This window comes from Hibiscus syriacus, unplaced genomic scaffold (genome assembly GCF_006381635.1).
Source record: "Hibiscus syriacus cultivar Baekdansim isolate YM2019G1 unplaced genomic scaffold, ASM638163v2 tig00110989_pilon, whole genome shotgun sequence".
NCBI lineage: Eukaryota > Viridiplantae > Streptophyta > Magnoliopsida > Malvales > Malvaceae > Hibiscus > Hibiscus syriacus.
The window spans coordinates 88,174-111,701 of NW_024062943.1; the positions used below are offsets into that span (position 1 = coordinate 88,174).

The following is a 23,528-nucleotide window of genomic DNA, read 5'->3' on the forward strand; positions in this document are numbered from 1 at the left end:
AAACGATCAAAGAAAAAGGCAAAACATGTCAATGAAGAGGTTGAAGTTGACGAACAAACTGATGATGAGTCTGATGAAGAGGATGATCCAAATGAGGTAGACTTGTGGAAAAAGAGGAGTATATTCTTCGAGTTGCCTTATTGGAAAAAGCAGATTTTGACATATAATCTTGATGTAATGCATATTGAGAAGAATGTTTGTGAGAATATTATCGGGACCATTCTAAATGATGACAGAAAATCTAAAGATAATCTTAAGAGTCGACTTGACTTAGTGGACATGGGAATTCGACATGATCTTCATCCGCAATTACGTCCAAATGGAAGAAATTTCTTGTCGCCTTCTATTTTTTCACTTTCGAAGAAAGAAAAAGAAGTGTTTTGCACGGTGTTGAAGGATATAAAGGTCCCATATGGGTATACATCAAACATTTATCGATGTGTCAGTATTAAAGATCGAAGACTTTATGGTTTAAAGTCACATGATTATCACATATTAATGCAAGATTTACTGCCAGTAGTTGTTTGCGGTTGCATGTCGAGTAAGGTGACGTCTTGTATCATTGAACTTTCTAATATAATGAAAGCCATATGTGGGAAAGTTCTAATGGTTGAAGAACTTGATAAACTACAAGATCGAGTCGCCTTGACTTTATACAATTTAGAGAAGATATTTCCGCATTCATTCTTCACAATTATGGTGCATCTGCTAATTCATCTTCCTCACGAAGCAAGAGTTGGTGGTCCAATTTTCTATCGATGGATGTACCTTATAGAGATGTGTTAATTGAATTACACGTTTCAAGTTACTATTGATTATATCTTTTAATAAAATGTATTTACGTAGTATGTTGTTTTGTGTATAGGTTCTTGGGCAAGTTGAAGTCTTATTGTCGTAATAAGCGTTATCCAGAAGGATCAATTGCTGAAGGGTATTTAGTAGAGGAACGCATGACATTTTGCTCTAGATACTTGGAAGATGTTGAAACAAGATGGAATAGACCAAATCGAAATGATATGTTAAGTACTGATGACTTACCTCAATATTATTTGTTTGGAAGTTATGGTCAACCATTAGGGAAAGTTGAAATTACACACTTAGATGACACGTATTGGGTACAAGCACACCCGATATGTTCTTTTCCATCACGATTCAATAGATCCCTTTCGCACGTAAGTCTTTCGGACCTAATCTTAATGAAATCTCTTTATCTTTTATATTTATCAATTTTTAACGACATAATATTCTTTATAGTGAGTTTAAAGAAGTATTGAGATATCGAGCACGCTCCCGAAGATTAAATCAACGAGAGCTACAGAAGTTATTCATAGAAACTTTTCATGAATGGTTAGGCCAGACGGTAAGCAACTAAATCTTACGGAACACTTATAAATTATATATGTCTTGCTTTTTATATCGACATCAATGCAAATTAATTCACCATTCATGTGTAATAGGTTTGGAGTGGGAGAGAAGTTAGTGATGAAGTTAAATGGCTTTCTCAATGTCCGAATAGAATAGTTAAAAGATATAATGTCTTCCTCATTAATGGGTTCAGGTTCCACACGAAATCTCGTGAAAGATTAAGGAGGACACAAAATTGTGGAGTCGTAGTTACTTCGTCAACTATAAGTTATGCTACTGTAAGGGACAATAATCTGCATGAGGGAGATGTCGATTACTATGGAAATCTTACGGACATTATTGAGTTAGATTATTATTAAAAATGAAAGGTTGTATTGTTTCGGTGTGATTGGGTTGATGTAAATAGATGTATAAAAAGAGATAAATCCGGGTTTACAATGGTGAATTTCTCTCGATTAATTCACACGGGTCAATGTTTGATGGATGAACCATATGTATTTTCTTCTCAAGTGAAACAAGTATTTTATTGTCACGATCTAATGGATGACGGTTGGTATGTTGTGCTTCGAAATACTCCCAGAGACTTGATAGACATCGAGGATGGAAGTAGAGATGACATTGAAACAGGATCAGAATGTTTACCTATACTACCACAAAACTTAGATGAAACTATCACTAATACAACACAATTTCAATGGGTTCGGGAGGACGTTGATAAAGATATTTATGACAACTGACATTACATAAGACTTTTGTATGATTTTATATCTTCATTTATTTATTTATTTATAATGTTATAACCTTTAACATGTTGTCTTTCAATATATTCATTACTTAATTCATTTTTTTATTACTCATGTTTGTTTATTATAGATATCATACCGAGGAGAAAAATAATTGATTTGTGGGTTGTTCGAGCTTCTGAAGACCATGAAGAAAGAAATAACGAGGAATCGAATGCACCCGACTCTTCTGAAGTTCCTAAAACTGTTGAAGAAGAAGTAGAAATTCAAAGTAATCTTCGAAACATTATTTACTACTTTGTTCATTTTCAAAACTGACCTTTAATAATTTATTATATAGTTGAAAATGCAAGAACACGCAAGACTCGAGGACGTACAACTTTGAAGGAATTATACCAACTTCCTCCTGGGCATCGTGTCAAAGTTTCAAGAAATGATGTCGGTCATCCTATTGGCCTAGAATCACGTCTTCTAGCAGGTTACTTAGGCATAGTTGGACGTAATGCGATTATATTACCCATCAATTACGAGTCATGGCGCGAAATGCCTAATAGTAACAAAAATCAAGCGGTGGATTTTATTAAGGTAATAATGTCATTATAATAGATACTCTATAGAAATTCAATACTAATTTATACTTACGGTGCACACTTATTTGCTGTATAGGAGAAATTTTCTTTAGAGGTCTCTGACGATTATGTGAAGCAAGCGTTAGGGAAGAGATGGAGGGACCATAAGAGCTCCGTAAAGAAGAAATACTTCAAGAATGATCTCAGTCTTGAAGAGAAGTTGCAAACAGTCCCACCAGGAATGCTCAGGTACCAATGGGAAGATACAGTCAGATTTTGGAGTTCAAAACAAGGACAGGTATGATGTATTTTTCAGAAATAATTTTAACGAATTTTAAATCATCATTAAAAGTGATTGTTTGACATTGTAGGACCGAGAGCATGTTGGTGTTGCTAGCAGACAACAACAAAAGTTTACGCACATGGCTGGATCAAAGAGCTTTGCTTGTATAGCTCATGAGGAGGAATTATAGATTATTGAAATAGTTTTTTGTATTCCATGTACATATTAACTCATAGTAATTATATTATGGTACATTGTGGGAAAATACATCCGGTTCTAAAGTTGGTCGAATCCAACTCTTCGACATACGAAGAAGGATGGCACTCCTATGACTGTTGGCGTTGCAGAAAATATGGTACATTTATTGGGTATATGTTTTAAATTTACCTGACTTTATTTATATTTGTACCATGACATTTTTTATTTTAATTAATTATTCACTTTATTATTAGGAAAAATTGAGGGAGAAAAAGGCGGAGCATCATGCTACTGCTTCGAGTCAAGGTATTGTTAATGATGATGACATTAAAAACCAAGCTATTAATGACGTTTTGGGTCCTGAAAGATATGGTCGGGTGCGCTGTCAAGGATCATTCGTTACTCCCACCAAATAGTTTGGATCCAGCTCATCACAGTACATGTCATCACAGTCTCGATCTTCCCACCACGAAGTTAGTCGTTTAAAAGAAAATTTGGCTGAGATGGATCAACAAATGGCTAACTTGAAAGCGGAAAATGAAGCAAGGGAAGCAGAGAAAGCAGCAGCGGAAGCAACCAGAGCAACAACAGAAGAAGAGAAAGAAGCAGCGGCAGCACAGAGAGAAGCAGCATATCAGCAGAGATATGAAGAATTTGAAAAATGACTCAATGATATGATACTAACGATACAGGAAACGTAACCTCAGAATCCACCATCGTAGTCTCATTTATGTTATGAACATTCTGTTAATGTTACTGAACCTTGTTTAACTGAACTTATATTACGTTAATGAAAACTTTTATTTATTATATTGGATTTGATGATGTTTGTTATGGATATAGAGTTTGATGTTATTGTTGTTTTGTTTGTTGGATAATGGAACATATTGAAAAAACAGATTTGGGGTAATCAAGCATTATTTTTAGAACTGTTAAATTCTGTGTTATTTAGCGGCGTTTGTAAAAAAAATGTTGCAATATACCATACATTTACCGGCATTTGTATACTAGAAACGCCGCGATATACCCAACTTTAGCGACGTTTGTATGAAAAACGCCGTTAATTCTCAACCCTTATTGCGTCGTTTTCAATACAAACACCGCTAAATCTGAAAACCTACTGCGACGTTTATGGGAAAAACGTCGCTAAACATCATCACCTTTTGCCGCGTTTGTGGAAAAACGCCGCAAAATATCAACGCCTACTACGGCGTTTGTAAGTAAAACGCCGCGAAATCTCAACACCTACTGCGGCGTTTGTAGGGAAAACGCCGCTAAACACCAACACCTATTACGACGTTTTTGTTAAAAAAAGCCGCTAACTTTAGCGGCGCTGTTTTCAGCAGCGCTTTTTGTTGCGTTTGGCAAAACGTCGCATGTGTTTTTAGCAGCGCTTAAAAACGCTGCTATATATAAAAAAACGCCGCAAAAAACCTATTTTACTATAGTGATTTCTTAACGTCACTATATATGATGATCATTTGGATTTGTATAATTGTGGGTGGATTTGGGACTCTTATCTTAATACTTTGAGCTGGTGATGATGATAAGTTGAGGGAGATGTGGAAAAATGGGTTATGGGAACATGAAAGGACGAAAAAAAAATAAGATCTATATAATGTAAATCGTTTATGTATTGTTGTTGTTCTAATAATTTTCTTTCTTCTTATCATATAAAAAAAATCGGAGGACGCTTTGTGATACGATATTGTTGTGTATTGTAATTAATAAAGTTATATGTGCATTGTTACTGTAGTGAATAAAGTTGAATACGTATTGTGTATCGTTATCAATTAAGTTGTATGTGTACTGTAATCATTAAAATATTTAATTTTCTAAGAAAAAATTATCTTCATATTGCAACGACGAAATCTCATAGTTAAAGGGATGATTATTATTCCTAAAAATCTCGAATAAAATTTTTCGAATAGATATTATCTTATAATCATCTCAGAGACTCAAACTAATAAAAATATTACATTTTCGTATTATTTATTGTTGTATATCATTAATATTGTTGTTTAGACTGATTAATTTGTTCTCAATGATATTGGACTAACTAATAATGGAGCATAAAATATATCTATTTTTACATGTTTTAATGTACTATTTTCCCTCTAATGTTTGCATATTTTCTCACTTGATCATCAAAAATATTTTCTGTTTATCTCTAAAAGTAATATCTATTCAAAAATATATTGTCAATCACAACATGTTATGTCAATTTTAGTAATTTTTACTTTTACAGTATGTTGTATGTATATTATAATAAATAAAATATCTTATTTTAAATATTTCATATGAAGTGTGTTATTTACTCTTTGTATATTATTGATATTGTTGTTGGTATTGGTTAATTGGGTCTCGGTGATATTAGGACAATCAATAATGAATCATCGAAAGGTATCTATTTTTATTTGATTAATGTACTATCTCCTAACGTTAATGTTTGATGTCTTAGGTCTACATGTGATGTCACGTTATTAAAAAAATATTTTAAATTACTGTTAAATATATTTTTATAAGTGTATATGTAAATAATTATAATTATAGTTTACTCTAAAAATATTTTTTTGTTAAAGTGACATCATATATGGACTTGTGACGTCCGTATGAAATATTGACAATAAGACAACTAACACTTTTCATCTAGCCAGAGGAACTTCGCTACAAAATAAAATATTGGGTCTAAAATGATCTAAAAGAGAATATAGGAGAAAATGATCATTCGTACATAAGTTAAGGGTAATTTTATTATTATACCTAAATTATTTTTTGTCGAAAGTTTCCTTTAACATTTACAAACATTTTTCAAATTACCCCTAGTTATTAAAAACTTTCGGTCAATAAGATTATACCACGACAATGTTCTGATCAGGTCAAATCCATCTGATTTTAATAAAATAATAAATGGTGTGTTAAGTCTTTCGAATTTTATAAAAATAGATGTGAAATATAAAAACAAATAAAGCACCAGGCTCGTACTTCATGCCAACACCGCCCTAGAACAAAGCGATGCCCATTGTTGGAGTTCAAGATCAAACTTGATTGTGGTAGAAATTATCTTTGATTAGGCTTAATCAATCTAAAACTGATGTTAGTGCATTCTTAATAATTTTAAATATTGATTTTCATTATTGTTTGCTAATAATTGACTTACTAAAATTGGATTAATAAATGATAGTTAAAGAATGAAATTTGTATTAATGATTGTTATATAATACTTGATATTTAATTGGATTATATGAGATAATTTGAGGTGTTATATTGGGTGACCCATAGATATGGGGATGCCCACATATGCAAAAGTTCTCCTTGGTGCACGAGTGTGCGGTGAGGGGTGCAATGTACCAATCCAATACGTGAACATAAAGCAGCTCTCGTTTTAAGATGGAACTTAAATGATTTCTCAAATAAAAATGCATTAACTGTCTAATGAAATAACAATAACTCTAGGCTAGGCCAAGCTTTAAAACTCTGAAATCCTGATTCAAGTTTGGCCTGAAGCAGGCAGGTTAGGCTTGTAGGCCTGGGGTCACCCGGCCGATACCAATGGGATAAATATATCATAGCGAGAACCATCTAAAAGCCGATTAAAATTCCTGTCCAATCCACATACAAAACTTCAAAGTAAAATAACATTATGGCAAAGAATCCACCTTCTAATTCACATTGTCTGTCATATCCGTGTCTTCAGCCATTATTATCTCCATATCCCTTATATCTCGCTTCAAAACGTTGCCAAGCCTTGCAATGGCCTCCGTTTGCTGTTGTAATACCTATTCCCCAGAAAAGATCATTCATGGTCAAGTCACAAATGTCTAGATGCAGTATGCATTATGGTTGTTGGTGGAAATAACAGGTAATTATGCTTTAAAAAAAATAGCATGAATGCTCTTGTCATAACTCCCCCGCCCGCGGAAAATGTAGAGTACAGAAAAGCTTAATAGGTTGCTCGGTCATACCTCATGCATATCAGCAAGACTCTGCTCGTGTATTTTAGTTGATCCTGGAAGATAAAGAGAACCTCCAGCACCAATAGCATTTGCTTGAACACGAGATTCGGCTAGTAGGTTTTGAACCCTCCTAGAAAGTTCTGCTCCAGATCCTTTCAACTGTTATTGCATCTGCTTGTCAGTAAAAGATCTTGACGATAGTATAACAGAAAATACAGATGTAAAGGATCAGAGGATAGGAAGACTAGCCTGTCTGGTTATTGTAGCCAACTTCTCAGCTAATTCAACTTCCCCTTTCATTAAAGGCACACGGCAACCCTTACCCTCTAATGCTTCCACTATTCTCATCATCTTTATGGCCATCATACAACAACAAAAAATCGATATAAGTACAGTAGTACACTGACCGCACTCCAAAGACAGTTGTATCCAGCACATTCTCTTTTCCTCATTATTTATTTATATGATTTTTGGGAGTTGGGGGAGGGCGTAGAATCAAGTAAAAAAGAAACATGAACAATCAACTTTATCAATAAAATTATGTTTCTGATCAGCTCCTAGGTTCAGGCCAATCATTTCTAATAGATGATAAAAAAGAATTAAATTTTGCCTCACCCTTAAGAGGCGCCTTTGGAGGCTTTGCTCCTTTTGTCTCATTCTCTCGATCCATGGAAGAGTTTCAGCTTGAAAATGCCTTTGAAGCTACCAAAAGAAATAGAATGTGAAAAGCATGCTAAGGAGAGTAATCTATTGAAACTAATAGAGAATACAATACCATTTTCACATTGCTCTGGGTCATTCGTAACCTTTCAGCATCTGAAAGGATTACTTCATCTTGTAGCTGCAATAATCAGCAAAACAAAATGTCAAATAGTTCAGCCTATATGGAACTCCTACTATCACAAATATAATTGACTTAAAATGAAAAAGCATAATCACTGGTAAGACCAAGTCTTCTGGTACATATGAGTACTCATAGAACTCTTGTATATTTGACCACATTAATTACTGTTTCTTCCAAAAAAACTTGCAACAAAACTTACAACATACAACACTGTTCAGCCAGATCTCTCCCTTTTCAATTGCAAAATATTCTTTGTTTTATCCTTATCCAATCACTTTCAAGGTTTCATGCCATTTCTAACACCCAGAGGTACTGACAAACAAAATCCACCATTTTAGAAACACAAACACACAATAGAACATGAGATTCTTCCCATAAAGTAATCAGATCAGGACAAGTCTTTCTAAAATTGGCATCATTTAGTTACCATACCAGTTTCAAAATCTTATAGAAATCCATAAAGTTGCTACTAGGACCATATCTGATGAAGATTTTCCAGCAATAACAATACATAGTTTAAAAAGACAATGAAGAAAATTCCCTCCCCATGCCCCAAATATAAGCAATTATTACCTTCAACCGCTGTGAAAGATCCTTAAAACCCTGAACAAGCTGAGGCCAGAGTCTTTCCCGATCAGCACTCTCCATACCCTCCAGTTTCGCAATAGCTTCCGCCCACATTATCTACAAATGTAAACTATCATCCGACCTTAGTGAAAGTAGAACTCCATGAACCCAACAAAAATGAGAAGTAGTAGTAAACTCACATCTGATACACCAGCTGGCTTCCCCCTGAATTGCGGGTCAATTACACTGAACAACAAATGCTGCATAAAAGTGAACTTAGCAATCAATAGACATGCAAACCATCTAAAACCTCATTCTGGGTCTTTATCAAGTTCCATGGATTGAAAAAGAAAATCATCAAATGATATGATTACAGATATTGCATTTATCAGAATTAGATAACAACACAAAACAGAAACAATGTAGCTTCAGGGTACAATATCTACAATTGTTCTTCCTCTTGATTTGATTCAAAAATTAATTCAAAGTAAAACTAAGCACTGGGACAAAAACAAACCTTGAAAGCATACTTAGGGTTCCCAGGATCCTCCTTGTAAGCATCCACAATCGCCTAGAAATCAAATAGAAAAATCAAGAATCAAATAACTACTACCTAGGGTTAGGGTTTAACACTTGTAAAGGAGAGAAATTACTTGAATATCACGATCGGCGAGAGAGAAGGGAAGAGGAGCGACGGGAGCCATTTGAGTTGTCAATTGAGCATTGGGGAAAGGAGTGGCGGATAACGTATTCTGGAATCCGAAACCAGTAGAAGGTGCAGCGATGGATGGCTGCTGTTGTTGAAACAACAGAGTCTGTTGCTGTTGCGTTTGAGAAGAGAAAGGAGTTGAGAAAAGAGAGGAACCGCCAAAGCCTGTAGCGAAAGATGGTGTCGAAGGAGTTCCAAACGCCGGTGTCGAGGAAGGAGTTCCAAACGCGGGTGTCGAGGACGGAGTCCCAAATGCGGGTGTCGAGGAAGGAGTTCCAAACGCGGGTGTCGATGACGGAGTTCCAAACGCCGGTGTTGAGGAAGGAGTACCAAAAGCCGGTGTCGAGGACGGAGTACCAAACGCCGGTGTCGAGGAAGGGGTCCCAAACGCCGGAGTTGAAGAAAGAGTTCCAAACGCCGGAGTGGAAGAGGGAGTCCAGAAGGCGGAAGTAGAACCTTGACCTCCGAACATTTTTGGATCGGCTTGATTGTGGAGTCTAATGAGTTCTTTTTTAAGGTGAAGGCGCCATTCAAAGAATCAAGAATGAGGCTACACACTTTTGCTTCAGTGTTCTCACTGGAGTATTTCAAAAGAGGGTAAAACATGCAAATAGTTCCTTGAGAATAAATTAATTTTTTATTGAGTTTCTTAATTATAGAAAGTTATAAACACATCACCCAATTATTTGTAAGAAAGATATAAATTAGTTTGTAGAAAATGAGCAGTCGTTTAAGCAGACTATTAAAGGCGGAATTGGGTAAATAATCCAGAAAGGTGAATTATTTAATCCAATAGGATAACAGAAAATTTATTTTGAGATCTAAGGTAAATGTTATAATATTAATGAAACTTGTTATGTTGGCGTGACGAATTTTATGGGATATATTTTTTAATAGTATGTGTCACATGGGTCCCACAGCCTAAATTTATTTAATATATTTTATTAGACTAGTCATGCCAGCGTAACGAGTCCGAATAAAAAGTAATTTTTTTAAAAAATTTTAAAAACTTTATTTAATATATATATATATATATATATATATATATATATATATATTTTTAATGGTGAAGGAACTTGTCACGCTGATGTGATCGTTATTGAACAGACAAAATTTTTTATAAAAAATCAATGGAACTTTTGTGTTGAAATAGCATCAAGAGAATAAATGTTATTTCTTGATGATTTTTCACTTGGAATCAAACATTTTATATAGAGACATAACATTTCTTCTCTTGAAGTCATTTCAACACAAAATCTTTAACACAACAGTCAACAAATTAAAAATTATACCCCTTGGAACTCGTAACAAAGGTGTGATGAGTTCCTTCAGCATTAAAATAATATATGTTTTTTACAATGCTTTTAAATTTTTTTTAAAAAAATTATTTTTTTATTGAGACTCGTCACGCGGACAAGACGAGTCTCGTAGGATATATTAAATATATTCGGATAATAGGATCCACGTGACACGGCCCATTAAAAATATATAACTCATGAAAGTCGTCACGCCGACATGACGAATTCCATGAACACTATAACATTTACTGTAGATTCCAAAATAAAAATTCGAGTGCCTAAATAATCCACCTGCGTGGATTATTGGGCTAAAAATTCCACTATTTACCTATTGTCTGATATTAGAGAAAGTTGTTTTTATTACATCTACTTTTCCTGTCTTATTTTAAGGGGAAAATACAATAAATTTCTCTTTAAAAGTGTAATAAAATAACTTAAATGTTTCAAACTTCATCTTCGTTTTTCTTAGAGCAAAATCATTGAAGTGTCATTCATGTATAATATTTAAAAATGTTTTTTAACTTTTTAATAAATAATTATTTTACTCATTTTTAAAGCGTTTTAAACATAATTATTCAATTTTGGATTAAAACAACCGTTTCATTGATAAAAAACTTTAGTCAACTTATAATTAACTCCTTAAAATGATACAACTAACATATACGAACTTGTAATATAATGTGATAATGTCACACACACATATATATACCACGACAATAATTTTTAAAAGAAAATTTATATTGTTCTATTAAATTATTTGATAAATATTTTGACAAATTCCATATGATAAGTTAGAGCCAAAATCAATTGCTACCACATCAAATTAATCATGTCTACTTATCATGTCAATATATGAACGGGTATTATAATCTCATATCTGACACCAACATAAAATATTATTATAAAATTTATTGACCAAAATCGAGAGAAAGATTTGAAACCATTCTCCACTAATTTATTCTCTCCTTCATGGAGACAAAAGATAATCGTCTTGTCACTAAATACAACCCTTGTTAAAATTTAAAAAGAAAAAAGAGTAAACCATCAGTGATCGATGTAACCACCTTGTTTCGTTAACAAATATCATATCTTTTGTTATGCAGTGAAATAGAGGTTAAGCCAAAGGGAAAGCTGTCAGTTACAGTAGTCGAAGCTAATGGTTTGAAGAACATGGAAATGTTGGATCCTTGTGTGGTCGTTTATGTTCGACCTCTGTTCAAGGTTAAGACAAAAGTCATGGACAACAACATGAATGAAACTTGATTGGAATCAAACATTTAAGAATACTATTTATACTGAATGCTAATGTCTAAACTTGACAAGTTTCTAGGTTTATTGACATAATTACCTTTTACCTTAGGCTTATGTATGTCTTCTATGTAGTGGTCGTGTTCAGAGTCCCTCTCCCTCCATCTAGAGATGAACATTTGTCGGATTTCAAACCGATCCGGATCGGTTTTTATCCGATCCGGTTTTTTCTCATAGAAAAAAAACCGGTTTATAAAATAACCGGTTCGGTTTTTAACCGGTTTGGAGGGCCAGATATCCTAACCGGTGTAACCGGTTTCGGTTTTAAAAAAACCGGTTTTTTTAAAAAATCGGTTATAAAAAAACCGATTTTAATATTCCAGATTACTCATAGGGAACCGATTCCCCCCCAAGGGGGTACCGATTCCTCACTGAATGGTTTGGCTCCGAGATTTCCAGAATGCTCGGAGGGAACCGATTCCCCCATAGGGGGTACCGATTCCCCCCTATTCAACGGTCGAAATATTTGAATTTTACACTTAGGGAACCGATTCCCTATGAGGGTACCGATTCCCCCACGCTCCAAGCATTTTTATTAAATGTTTTCACACTTAAACGGCTATATTATCTTCATTAATTATCACTAAAGTTCAGAAGTGATTCAAAGTGTATTTAAGCAAGCTTAGAAGCCAATGATCAAAGACAAGAAACATCAAGCAACTAGAATCAAGAGAGAATCAAAGAGAAAGCATCAAACCTCAAGTTCGATAAATTTAAATACTTAATTGAAATACTTAATTAACTCAACATAATTGAAATACTTAAATACTTCCAAGTTTGATAAATTCAAATACTTAAAAACTTCCAAGTTCGATAAATTCAAATACTTAAAAACTTCAAGTTCGATAATTGAAACAAAGTTTACGATAATTGAAATAAAGTTATAAAATAAACTACATTGTCATCTCTTCTTCATCATCTTCGCCTTCTTCGTTTGGAGGGGATATTCCAAGTTCGACTTCTTCAATGTGTAAGTTTGCTTCCAAATCGGCATCAATTGCATCTTCTAGGGTGGTGATATGTTGCTTACGAGCCGCTCCATCCAAATAATCCTTTAAACAAATGCATACTTCCACCGACTCGGGACTTAGTCTTGATCTCCGTTGCGATATAACCCTGCCACTAACAGAAAAAGCGGATTCCGAAGCTACCGTAGAAGCTTGGACGGTTAGTAAATCACGGGCCATGGCGGCTAGAATCGGAAATTGTGCTTCCTTTTCTTTCCACCAAGCCAAAATATCCAAACTTTCAAACTCTTCAAATGTCATTTTTGATAGAAAATCGCATGACATATAATTTCCCAACTCGCTACTTGGGGTGGTAGTACGTGATCGTTTGGATTGGGAATTTACAAGAGTGTTAAAAAGATTCAAATTTATGTTACTTGGACGTCTACTAGATGATTCCGCATTCATTCTCATTTGATCGTGTATTACACTACTTGATCCGTATTTATTTAAATAAATTGCAAACATGTCTCGAAAACATTTGTTAAAATAATTTATTTGGTTTTGGACAAAGTTGGGTTCATCATCGGTTAGATTAAAAGCAAACGTAATTTGTTCAATTAGTGTTTCAACCCCACCAACATTTAACGTTGGGTTTAAAGCGGCGGCACAAGTAAAAATGGGGGGAATCTCCTTAAAATATTTTAAAAGTTTTTCCTTCATTGCAAAGCCAATTTCTTGAAAAACTTCGGTTTCAAATTCAAAGTCATTTAGTCGGGTAGCCAACAAAAATATTTGATTAAGAACCAACGGGCTAGTAGGGTAATAAACACCGGATAAAAAAGTTGTTGCATTTTTAAAAACCTCAAGCAAATCGGTTATTTTGGCTATAGTTTTCCAACTCGAATCCGGATAAATGTTTGGGACATGACCCCTCTCGAAAAGCCGATCGTGAAATGTTTGCAATGTTTCCCTTTGCCTTAAGGCAGTATGCATCATCATCCAAGTTGAGTTCCAACGAGTTGGACAATCCAAATTAAGACCCAAAGCTTTTTTATTAACGGACTTACAAAATCGTTTATAATCATTTAGTCTTTTGTTGTTGTTACAAAGAACCGATTTTATCATTGTTTTGAATTCTAATCTAATCGGCTCAATAACCTCCAAACCGGCTTGCACGGATAAATTAATTATGTGTGCAACGCAACGAGTATGAAAAAACGCACCGTCTAAAATCGGTGAAAGTAATATTTTCAATCTTGGAACCGCGTTTGTATTATTCGATGCATTATCAAAGATATAGAAAAACTTTATTTCCTAATTTATAAAGACAAATTACCCTTTTTAAAAGTGTAAATAAATTAACACCGGTATGCGGCTCACCGAATAATTCAAACGCGATTGTCCTTTTCATCATTTGCCAATTATCTTGATCTAACCAATGTCACGTAACGGCTAAAAAAGAATTTTCGGTATTATGAGGGGAACTCCAAACGTCACATGTAAGCGACACACCATAACGGTGTTCTTGGAATCCTAAAATCATTTTTTCCCTCGCCGTACGCCACATTTTTATAGCATCTCTTCTAAGGGTAGTACGACTTACTTGAGTATAACGTGGTTGCATTAGTTGTTGAATTGTTGTCGTGAAATCTTCATCATCAAAGTGGTCGAACGGCAATGCTTTTGTAATCACGAACTTTGTAAACGCTTCTCGTAATTTTTCGTTGTCGTAAACAAAAACAACACCTTGCGGTGTAAGATTCGATTGACTAGGATCCGATCTTGAGCGAAGTGCATTGCATGATTTTGTCAAATGGTTCTTCAACGTTGTGTTTCCTTCCGATGCAAGAAACTTTAGACAAAGTTTACAACGCGCCCTCCTCGAGCCATTTGACATCTCACATAAATCGTAGTGATCCCAAATGTCTTTGTTTCGAGTGTGTTCGATCACTCTCACGACTTCAAGGTTTCCCCCGACGGAAGATTCAGCCGTGTTACTCATGATGAACAAAAAATTACAAAAGTAAGATTTGAGAGATGTTTAAGTGTTGTGTAATAAGATTTGAGGAATTTGTAATCAACCAAATACATCCCAACCTATTTATACATGTTTAGGGTGGTAAAATGGTAATTTTTTAAAGAAAAAAAGGTCAAAAACGGTCACAAAACCCCCCCAACGACTATATTAACGGCTAGTTTTTTAAACCCAGACCGGTTTTTTTTTTCGGATAAAAACCAGTTTTTTAACCAATTTTTTTCAAACTGATTTTTTATCCGGTAAAAACACCGGTCTAAGTTTTTTTCTCCAAACCGGTTAAAATAACCGATTTAAAAAAATCCGATCCGGTTAAAAAAAAGCCGATTTTTCTCAAAACCGGTTTCGGATATTTTTTTCGGATATTCGAATTTTTTGTGCACCCCTACCTCCATCGAATATTATTTTACAGTAAGACTAGGGTTTTGATTAATTCGATTTCTAGAAAATGAGTACTTCAATTATATTTTTTATTTTTGGTATTTAATATTTTTTAACCAAATTAGTATATTATATGTTATATCGATGAATCAAACTGTTTATTAAAAGAATAACTTAAAATACATGGCAGTAGTATATTTTATACAATAAAATATTGAAATGGATATCATTATGGTTCAACGTTTACAGAATTGTTTTCTTTAATGAAAAAACATGGGTTGTAGTAAGATCACATTGTATCTCAAGACCTATCTGTCCGAAAGTTAAGTACCTGTCAACTTCAGATATAAAATTTAGCTGACCCTATTCTCATGTGTAATGAGATAAGAGGAAGGTAAGATAGTAGGCTGACCCCAACGCCAGGTTGAGAGCAGTTTTCGTGGAAGACCTCCGACAGTTAGAATTATAAATTACCCACCGTGGGACTCGATCCCACAACCACAAGATCAACTTCAGATATCACTTTCTTTAATAAATAACAACCATTTAAAAAAGTTATCAAATGACATTAAACTAAACACGGTTCGAAAAACCAAAAGAAAATGAGTTGCAAAAATTCAAAAACTCCATAAAAAAGGGAAAATAAAGGTGTAAACAGAAGCACCTAAGCTTAGGTCTTCTTGGAATTGCTAGCTGCCAATTGAGTCTCAGGCTGAAAACAAAAGATAATCATAAACAACAAAATATTTCAGAAAACCGCACAGTTTACATTAATTTATTCCATGTTTGAAGCCTTTATTACCAAGGAAATTTAAGTTTAAAATAGTTACCTCTTTCTTGACAGGCTCTTCCTTCTCAGACAAAACTAATTCAATATGGCAAGGGGAAGACATAAAAGCTGCCAAAAAACAGGACACGGTCCGATTAACAAAGGAGACATAAACAGAACAGTCTTCATATGACATTAGGTGCATGGTTTCAATACATACGGTTGATTCTTCCATGTGCACGGTATGTACGACGCCTTTGTTTCTGAGCCTGGTTTACTTGGATGTGAGAAATATATAGGACATCAACGTCCAAACCCTTAACCTGAGAAATTGACATCAAGCCCTTAGATGTGGAAAAAAAGGAGTGATGCAAACTCAAAACCAACGGACTAGGCATACCTCGGCATTGCTCTCTGCATTCTTCAGCAAATCTAGAATAAACTTGGCAGATTTTACAGGCCAGCGACCTTGTCCGTTAGAATGTCTGTTCTTTGCCTGAGCAGTTCGACCTACACCACGACAAAAGCGTCGGAATGGTATGGCTTGCTTGTGAGCCATAACGTCCTCCAAATACCTCTTTGCCTTGCCCAAAGGCAACTTTCTGATGGCAAAAGCTGTCTCCCTTGTGTTCTATAAAAGCAGAACCCAGTATGAGCCTCATTGATGAGCACCAGCAAACAGTTACAGCACAAAATTGGCAACGAAAAACAGAAGAGATGCAGAGTAATATGTCATAAAACCGAACTGAACATTAACACAAATAGAGAGACAAATGAACTTGTATCCTATCAATCCAAAAACTAAATTACTTGCAAAGGTTTACAAAATGTAGCATCATTTACTGAACCTTCAGTCACCAATAAAATCCAGAGGTTCACCCAAGAACAATGCACAAGTAATTTTCCTGGAGTTTACGAGAATCTAGTTCACAAAAGGCAACTAAACTCTGCTTTTTCTCATCAGGTTTAAGAATCCAAAATTCAGCCTCAAACTGAACTGAACAACATCAAAACACCTCAAGAAACAATTAAACTCATATCCTATCAATCCAAAAACTAAATTCCTTACGGATAACTACAAAATGTAGCATCATTTACTGAACCTACAGTCACCAATAAAATCCAGAGGTTCACCCAAGAACAAGGCACAAGTAATTTTCCTGAAGTTTACGAGAACCTAGTTCACAAAAGGCAACTAGATACTGCTTTTTATCATCAGGTTTAAGAATCCAAAACTCAGCCTCAAACTGAACTGAACAGCATCAGAACACCTCAAGAAATTTTTTAACTCATATCATATCAGTCCAAAAACTAAATTCCTTACAGAAGACTACAAAATGTATCATTATTTACTGAACCTTAAGGCACCATTAACAACCAGACATTCACCCAAGAACAATGCACAAGTAATTTTCCTGAAGCTTACGAGAACCTAGTTCACAAAAGGCAACAAGGCCCTGCTTTTTTTCATCAGGTTTAACAATACAAAACTCGGCCTAAAACCAAATCAAACAAACATCAGAACACCTCAAGAAAATTTTTAGCTCATATCATATCAGTCCAAAAACTAAATTCCTTATAAAGGACTACAAAATGTAGCATTATTTACTGAACCTTCAGGCACCAGTAACAACCAGAGATTCACCCAAGAACAATGCACAAGTAATTTTCCTGAAGCTTACGAGAACCAAGTTCACAAAAGGCAACAAGGCCCTTATTTTTTTTCATCAGGTTTAAGAATACAAAACTCGGCCTAAAACCAAACCATACAAACATCAAAACACCTCAAGAAATTTTTTAACTCATATCATATCAGTCCAAAAACTAAATTCCTTACAGAAGACTACAAAATGTAGCATTATTTACTGAACCTTTAGGCACCAGTAACAACCAGAGATTCACCCAAGAACAATGCACAAGTAATTTTCCTGAAGCTTACGAGAACCAAGTTCAAAAAAGGCAACAAGGACCTGCTTTTTTTCATCAGGTTTAAGAATACAAAACTCGGCCTAAAACCAAACCAAACAAACATCAAAACACCTCAAGAAAGTTTTTAACTCATATCATATCAGTCCAAAAACTAAATTCCTTATAAAGGACTACAAAATGTAGCATTATTTACTGAACCTTCAGGCACCAGTAACAACCAGAGATTCACCCAAGAACAATGCACAAGTAATTTTCCTGAAGCTTACGAGAACCTAGTTCACAAAAGGCAACAAGGCCCTGCTTTTTTTTCATCAGGTTTAAGAATACAAAACTCAGCCTAAAACCAAACCAAACCAACATCAGAACACCTCAAGAAATTTTTTAACTCATATCATATCAGTCCAAAAACTAAATTCCTTACAGAGGACTACAAAATGTATCATTATTTACTGAACCTTAAGGCACCATTAACAACCAGACATTCACCCAAGAACAATGCACAAGTAATTTTCCTGAAGCTTACGAGAACCTAGTTCACAAAAGGCAACAAGGCCCTGCTTTTTTTCATCAGGTTTAACAATACAAAACTCGGCCTAAAACCAAATCAAACGAACATCAGGACACCTCAAGAAAATTTTTAACTCATATCATATCAGTCCAAAAACTAAATTCCTTACAGAGGACTACAAAATGTAGCATTATTTACTGAACCTTCAGGCACCATTAACAACCAGAGATTCACCCAAGAACAATGCACAAGTAATTTTCCTGAAGCTTACGAGAACCAAGTTCACAAAAGGCAACAAGGCCCTTATTTTTTTTTCATCAGGTTTAAGAATACAAAACTCAGCCTAAAACCAAACCATACAAACATCAAAACACCTCAAGAAATTTTTTAACTCATATCATATCAGTCCAGAAACTAAATTCCTTACAGAGGACTACAAAATGTAGCATTATTTACTGAACCTTCAGGCACCATTAACAACCAGAGATTCACCCAAGAACAATGCACAAGTAATTTTCCTGAAGCTTACGAGAACCAAGTTCACAAAAGGCAACAAGGACCTGCTTTTTTTCATCAGGTTTAAGAATACAAAACTCGGCCTAAAACCAAACCAAACAAACATCAAAACACCTCAAGAAATTTTTTAACTCATATCATATCAGTCCAAAAACTAAATTCCTTACAGAGGACTACAAAATGTAGCATCGTTTACTGAACCTTCAGGCATCGTTAACAACCAGAGATTCACCCAAGAACAATGCACAAGTAATTTTCCTGAAGTGTACGAGAACCAAGTTCACAAAAGGCAACAAGACCCTGCTTATTTTCATCAGGTTAATGAATCAAAAAACTCAGCAAAATCCGAACCAGACAACATCAAAACACGTCAAGAAACAATTAAATAATATCATATAAATGAAAAAAACTAAAATCCTTACAGAGGATTACAAAATGTAGCATCATTTACTGAACCTTCAGGCACCAATAAAATCCAGAGGTTCACCCAATAACAATGCACAAGTAATTTTCCTGAAGCTTACAAGAGCCTAGTTCACAAAAGGCAACAAGGCCCTGCTTTTTTCATCAGGTTTAATAATCCAAATACTCAGCCAATATATATATATATATGCCCATAAACAGTGCATGATATAAGGCTATGAAAATCACTACAACAATCCTCTCCCAATCAAAAAATAAACAGATAAGTTCCACGACAGTCTTTAATCATTAAATATGATAAATAGCAAATGGATGTATACATGCATTGAAAAAAATACTGTAGCATTCTCAGCTAAATCTAATTTAACAAACATTTATTACTGCCAAATGATTTTTTGGTAATCTTCAACCAAATTCCAAAGCTTCGAATCAAGAGTCAAGTAAAATTATATAATACCTTGAAATGAACCCTGAGATCAGAGCCCCTTGCCTTACAGGCTGCAAAAAAATGAAAACCATACATCATTAGTTTCCATCAAAGAAATATGGGGTCATGATAAAAAGGTGGAAAGCTCAAAGATAAAAAAAATGGCACGTTACACTTGGTGGGGTTCTCGGGCTCCTTCGAATACTTCACCTGAAAAGACAAGGGTTCAAAACAAAATCGAGTTCAGTTTTATATAGTCTAACAAAACAAGGAAGAGACTTCAAAATATAAATTGTGAAAACAAAGTGAAGAGAAATGAACCATGGCGGCCGATCTTGTTGCTGCCTGAGGTGTTTTGCTTCTGCGGGTACGCCGAGCAGAGGTAGAAAGCGGCGAAGAATGTTATGATTTGGACTAATATATTGGTTCTGACTAGGGTTTTGGATTAGGGTTGGGTTTTGTGGGGGTAAGAAATTTGATAGAAAATATATTTTTGTATGGTCCAACCCAAAATCATTTTATGGGTCTAACACTTTAGAGATCCAAACCAATAACTGATTTTTCTTCTTCTTCAATTTAAAGAGAAATTTTTTGTCATGAAAAATCATAAAAATTCAAAAAAAAACTCTTTTTTAAAAAAAATGTGTTCTTTTTTACATTTTTGAACATTCTATAATTTTTATTTTTATTTTAAAAAATAAATTGCTACACTTTTTTGAAAACTACAAAAGGATTATGACTTTTTTATTTTTTTAAATGAGAACTTTCTATATTTTTTCATTTTAAATTTTTACAAATTTTATGAAATTTTATAAATTTAATACATATTATGTGTTAATTAGTAATTATTTTTAATAAAAAATATATTTTATTAAATAAAAAGATGAGGTATAACAAATTCAACAGAGCCTCGTCACGAAAATTTAAAGAAATAGAAGAAAAATAAAATTAAAAATTTTCACTAAATTATAAAATTAAAAATTAAATAAGATTCAATTTAAAATTAAACTGAAAAAATGAAAAACTTCACATATCATTTTTTTATTATTAAAATTAGATATAATTTGTGATAACTGTCACATAACATAATAAGAACATTTTTTAATTATAGTTAACTGTTTGGGCAGAAATAGTGTAACACCCCAATTATTGTAGTTATTAAGGCCACTCAATAGGAGATATATTTTTTAAGTAAGGATAATGGCAACATGGTTGAAATCTATTGCTTTCCAGCATAGAAGAAATGATATATTATTTCTTGCTTGTTGATTCACAGCTGGATTTGTTGACAAAAGAAAAAAAAAAATAATGGAAATGATGTGGTTTGTGTGATAAAGAATATTGCAACTTTAACAGGTGCGTTGTTTACTTGAATGCCTCTCAAATTCCTATTGAGTTGCCTACACTCTTTGATAAAGACAATGAACATATGGGAATTTTATTATTTTAATATTATTATTTTATTTAGATTTCCAAGAACCATACAATTGTGATATTTTGAAAATCTCTCTTCTATAGAGTGTATATAAGTAATGGAGGAAATCATGTGGGAAGGCAAAAATACAAACCCAAATTTATCCTTATCTTCACTGTTCTCATGCTTCGCTGTATCTACGAGCTCTGCTGGACCATGGTGCACGGGGAATTGTCGTTCCAGAAGTGTAATGCGGTATTGGAAACGGTGGAGTTTACCGAGAGAGTATCGGAGGATGAGTTTAAGAAGCGATTGAATTCTTATAGCAAACCTATTGAGCTTGATCGTCTGTTTAATGGCCTTCCAAATGTGCTACGTCCATCATCAGGATCACTTGGTAATTAAGGAGATGCTGGTGGCAGGACTACATCCTATAGCCATTCTGAGCATCAAAATATTGACTTGGAAACTGCTGTGTATACTCCTCCCATTCTTATACCTCCTCGAATTATGTCATTTCTGCATGATCTAGCCAAGCAAATGGTTCGAGCTGGTCACCAGCAGCAGTTACTCAGAATTTATAAGCATCATTTGTGTTCAGTTCGAGTATTCCTGGAGAAGGTTCAGACATGGAAGCTGCTCTTTTCGTTTGTTCACTGGCTTTGGCAATGGAATCACGTGAAATGGAGCAGTTATAGAGAAAGAGAAAAATATTTAAAATAAACGTGAAATGGAGCATGGTGCAATGGAATCACGTGGTTTTGGGGAACTATTATTAAAGTGCAAATGGGTAAATCACAAGGTGTGTCATCCAAGTTTGGTGAGATCTTTACCTTGTCTCTTAATTTCCAAGTGTTTATAGTTATGACATAATAGTTTTTACAAGATCAATTTAGTCACTAATTTAAGTAATTAACTATTTTGATGGCACCATTAGTTTTCAATTTTACCAATTGAGCTCTCTATTATAGAAAGGATTTTTAATAAGTTATTTTTATGGCGAGAAATTTATTTTAGATTTGGGTTCGTATATTTGAAGGTTCGGGTTCTTGAGAAAATGATTGAAGCTAGAAATTGAGTTGGTGAGCTTAAATTCTAGAGTAATTGTTTGGGTTTTATCGACGTCATGAGTTCGATTCCGCAGTCCGTTTTGCCAAATTCATACCCGAAGGCCTCGAAATTTCCAGTCAAACCCTTTGACTTTGATTTTGACAGAAAAGTCAAAATTTTCGAAAAGTCGTATTTTATGTTTTTCGACGTCCTGAATCCGAATCTGAAGTCCGATTCGCCAAATTCGAACCCGGTAAGCTATTTTTCACTAATTTATCACCCGATTCGATCTATTTATCACAATTAAGCTATGTTTCTGATATAATTTATGTTGATATGCATCTGAGGAATTATTGGAAGTTGAATTGAAGATCAAAGGCGTTCAAATGGAATTTTTATGGTCGATCAGTATTGCACAGAAATCGAGATAATACTTTACTATCTCTTTATGCTTTATGGAACATGTTTATATTGATAAATGCATGAACAAGATAATGTTGGTCACTTTGGTGAAGTTGAATAATTTATACACACAATATGATGTGGTAGAAATTCTGTAACTGATTACGGATCGAATGACTAATATAAGAGATTGAGGAATTGTTAGATTAAATTACAAGTTTGTGATTATTGATAAAGAAATCAGCCCTGTATCTGTAACTTATAATTTATTTCATCAAAGGTTAAATGTTAAAGGTACTTGGATGAGAAATTATGAGAATACTCCGGTAGGGTAAAATTACGAAAATACCCTTATGTTGTAGGATGACAATAATTGTCCCTGGAAGTTGGTTAATAACTCTGAAAAGACATTGATTCGATATAACTACTGATGTGCATAAGAAATGTTAGTTTTACTTGGAAATTACGGATAACCGGTTTTTAACCCCTAGAGGGTTTGTGCAAGATATTAGAATTCTATTAAGGAATCATTTCAAGATAAGAGAATGTTCGGTAAAGCAATTGATCATAAGATCTCTAAATTATAATTATTTTCGTTAAGAACTAATACTGAAATTATCTGGTTAAGAAATTACGGAATTGCCCTTGAGAGGTAAAATAGTCCTAGTTAACCCTGAATGAGAAAATACTATGAGGATTTGTAATTAACTCGATTAAGTACGGATTTGATTATTAAGATCCTGACTTAGTTGAGGAAAATTCCTGATTTTCCGTTTGTAAAATCTGAGAAGATACTTGACCCAGAAATATCCGAGTTATGAGTAAATACCTGAAGAATAATTTGTCGGGGTGTTCTGTTGTCATAATTGTTCGAAATGACTGAA

The 23,528-nt window shown here is 34.2% G+C and overlaps 2 protein-coding genes, 1 long non-coding RNA gene and 11 other non-coding genes across 15 annotated transcripts; all 14 read right to left on the bottom strand.

Annotated features, from left to right (window-relative positions):
- Nucleotides 1–6,555: 6,555 nt before the first annotated feature.
- Nucleotides 6,556–9,791, bottom strand: LOC120149133 (nuclear pore complex protein NUP54-like). 2 transcript variants are annotated; one of them, XM_039162023.1, is made up of 10 exons: nt 9,701–9,791; nt 9,179–9,646; nt 9,043–9,096; nt 8,726–8,785; nt 8,532–8,642; nt 7,890–7,955; nt 7,730–7,816; nt 7,364–7,465; nt 7,124–7,273; nt 6,556–6,937 (listed from the first exon to the last, which is right to left on the bottom strand). In XM_039162023.1, exons 1-10 carry the CDS (start codon nt 9,704–9,706, stop codon nt 6,821–6,823), a joined length of 1,221 nt encoding a protein of 406 aa, XP_039017954.1. In that variant the 5' UTR covers nt 9,707–9,791; the 3' UTR covers nt 6,556–6,820. The 2 variants fall into 2 exon arrangements, with proteins under 2 accessions (XP_039017954.1, XP_039017953.1); XM_039162022.1 differs by having other exon boundaries at nt 9,179–9,786.
- A 5,994-nt stretch (nt 9,792–15,785) lies between these two features.
- LOC120149138 (60S ribosomal protein L17-2-like) lies at nt 15,786–20,195 on the bottom strand. The gene is made up of 7 exons (XM_039162029.1): nt 20,100–20,195; nt 19,952–19,988; nt 19,809–19,849; nt 16,376–16,606; nt 16,196–16,298; nt 16,037–16,104; nt 15,786–15,918 (listed from the first exon to the last, which is right to left on the bottom strand). The coding sequence occupies exons 1-7, from the start codon at nt 20,100–20,102 to the stop codon at nt 15,877–15,879; spliced, it is 525 nt and encodes a 174-aa protein (XP_039017960.1). The 5' UTR covers nt 20,103–20,195; the 3' UTR covers nt 15,786–15,876.
- On the bottom strand, nt 16,801–16,932 carry LOC120149200. The gene has a single exon (XR_005518445.1). It is a non-coding gene; the product is annotated as a small nucleolar RNA snoR74 (small nucleolar RNA).
- LOC120149202 lies at nt 17,056–17,187 on the bottom strand. Its single transcript, XR_005518447.1, has one exon. It is a non-coding gene; the product is annotated as a small nucleolar RNA snoR74 (small nucleolar RNA).
- On the bottom strand, nt 17,311–17,442 carry LOC120149207. Its single transcript, XR_005518451.1, has one exon. It is a non-coding gene; the product is annotated as a small nucleolar RNA snoR74 (small nucleolar RNA).
- LOC120149211 lies at nt 17,567–17,698 on the bottom strand. The gene has a single exon (XR_005518455.1). It is a non-coding gene; the product is annotated as a small nucleolar RNA snoR74 (small nucleolar RNA).
- On the bottom strand, nt 17,824–17,955 carry LOC120149203. Its single transcript, XR_005518448.1, has one exon. It is a non-coding gene; the product is annotated as a small nucleolar RNA snoR74 (small nucleolar RNA).
- On the bottom strand, nt 17,923–19,499 carry LOC120149139. Its single transcript, XR_005518438.1, has 3 exons — nt 19,339–19,499; nt 18,828–19,042; nt 17,923–18,528 (listed from the first exon to the last, which is right to left on the bottom strand). It is a non-coding gene; the product is annotated as an uncharacterized LOC120149139 (long non-coding RNA).
- Nucleotides 18,080–18,211, bottom strand: LOC120149201. The gene has a single exon (XR_005518446.1). It is a non-coding gene; the product is annotated as a small nucleolar RNA snoR74 (small nucleolar RNA).
- LOC120149208 lies at nt 18,337–18,468 on the bottom strand. The gene has a single exon (XR_005518452.1). It is a non-coding gene; the product is annotated as a small nucleolar RNA snoR74 (small nucleolar RNA).
- Nucleotides 18,593–18,724, bottom strand: LOC120149209. Its single transcript, XR_005518453.1, has one exon. It is a non-coding gene; the product is annotated as a small nucleolar RNA snoR74 (small nucleolar RNA).
- On the bottom strand, nt 18,851–18,982 carry LOC120149204. Its single transcript, XR_005518449.1, has one exon. It is a non-coding gene; the product is annotated as a small nucleolar RNA snoR74 (small nucleolar RNA).
- On the bottom strand, nt 19,107–19,238 carry LOC120149206. Its single transcript, XR_005518450.1, has one exon. It is a non-coding gene; the product is annotated as a small nucleolar RNA snoR74 (small nucleolar RNA).
- On the bottom strand, nt 19,362–19,493 carry LOC120149199. Its single transcript, XR_005518444.1, has one exon. It is a non-coding gene; the product is annotated as a small nucleolar RNA snoR74 (small nucleolar RNA).
- Nucleotides 20,196–23,528: the final 3,333 nt, after the last annotated feature.

Bases quoted from the DNA above. Each gene is read 5' to 3' on its own strand.
- LOC120149133 (XM_039162022.1), bottom strand. From the start codon at position 9,706: ATGTTCGGAGGTCAAGGTTCTACTTCCGCCTTCTGGACTCCCTCTTCC. The intron at 8,786-9,042 runs GTTTGTTTTTGT...ACTTTTATGCAG, and splicing joins ACCCTAAGTATGCTTTCAAG to CATTTGTTGTTCAGTGTAAT. The intron at 7,817-7,889 runs GTATTGTATTCT...TTCTTTTGGTAG, and splicing joins CCCAGAGCAATGTGAAAATG to CTTCAAAGGCATTTTCAAGC.
- LOC120149138 (XM_039162029.1), bottom strand. The intron at 19,850-19,951 runs GTAACGTGCCAT...ATTTTTTTGCAG, and splicing joins GCCCGAGAACCCCACCAAGT to CCTGTAAGGCAAGGGGCTCT. The intron at 16,607-19,808 runs GTATTATATAAT...CTGCTTTTATAG, and splicing joins ATCTCAGGGTTCATTTCAAG to AACACAAGGGAGACAGCTTT.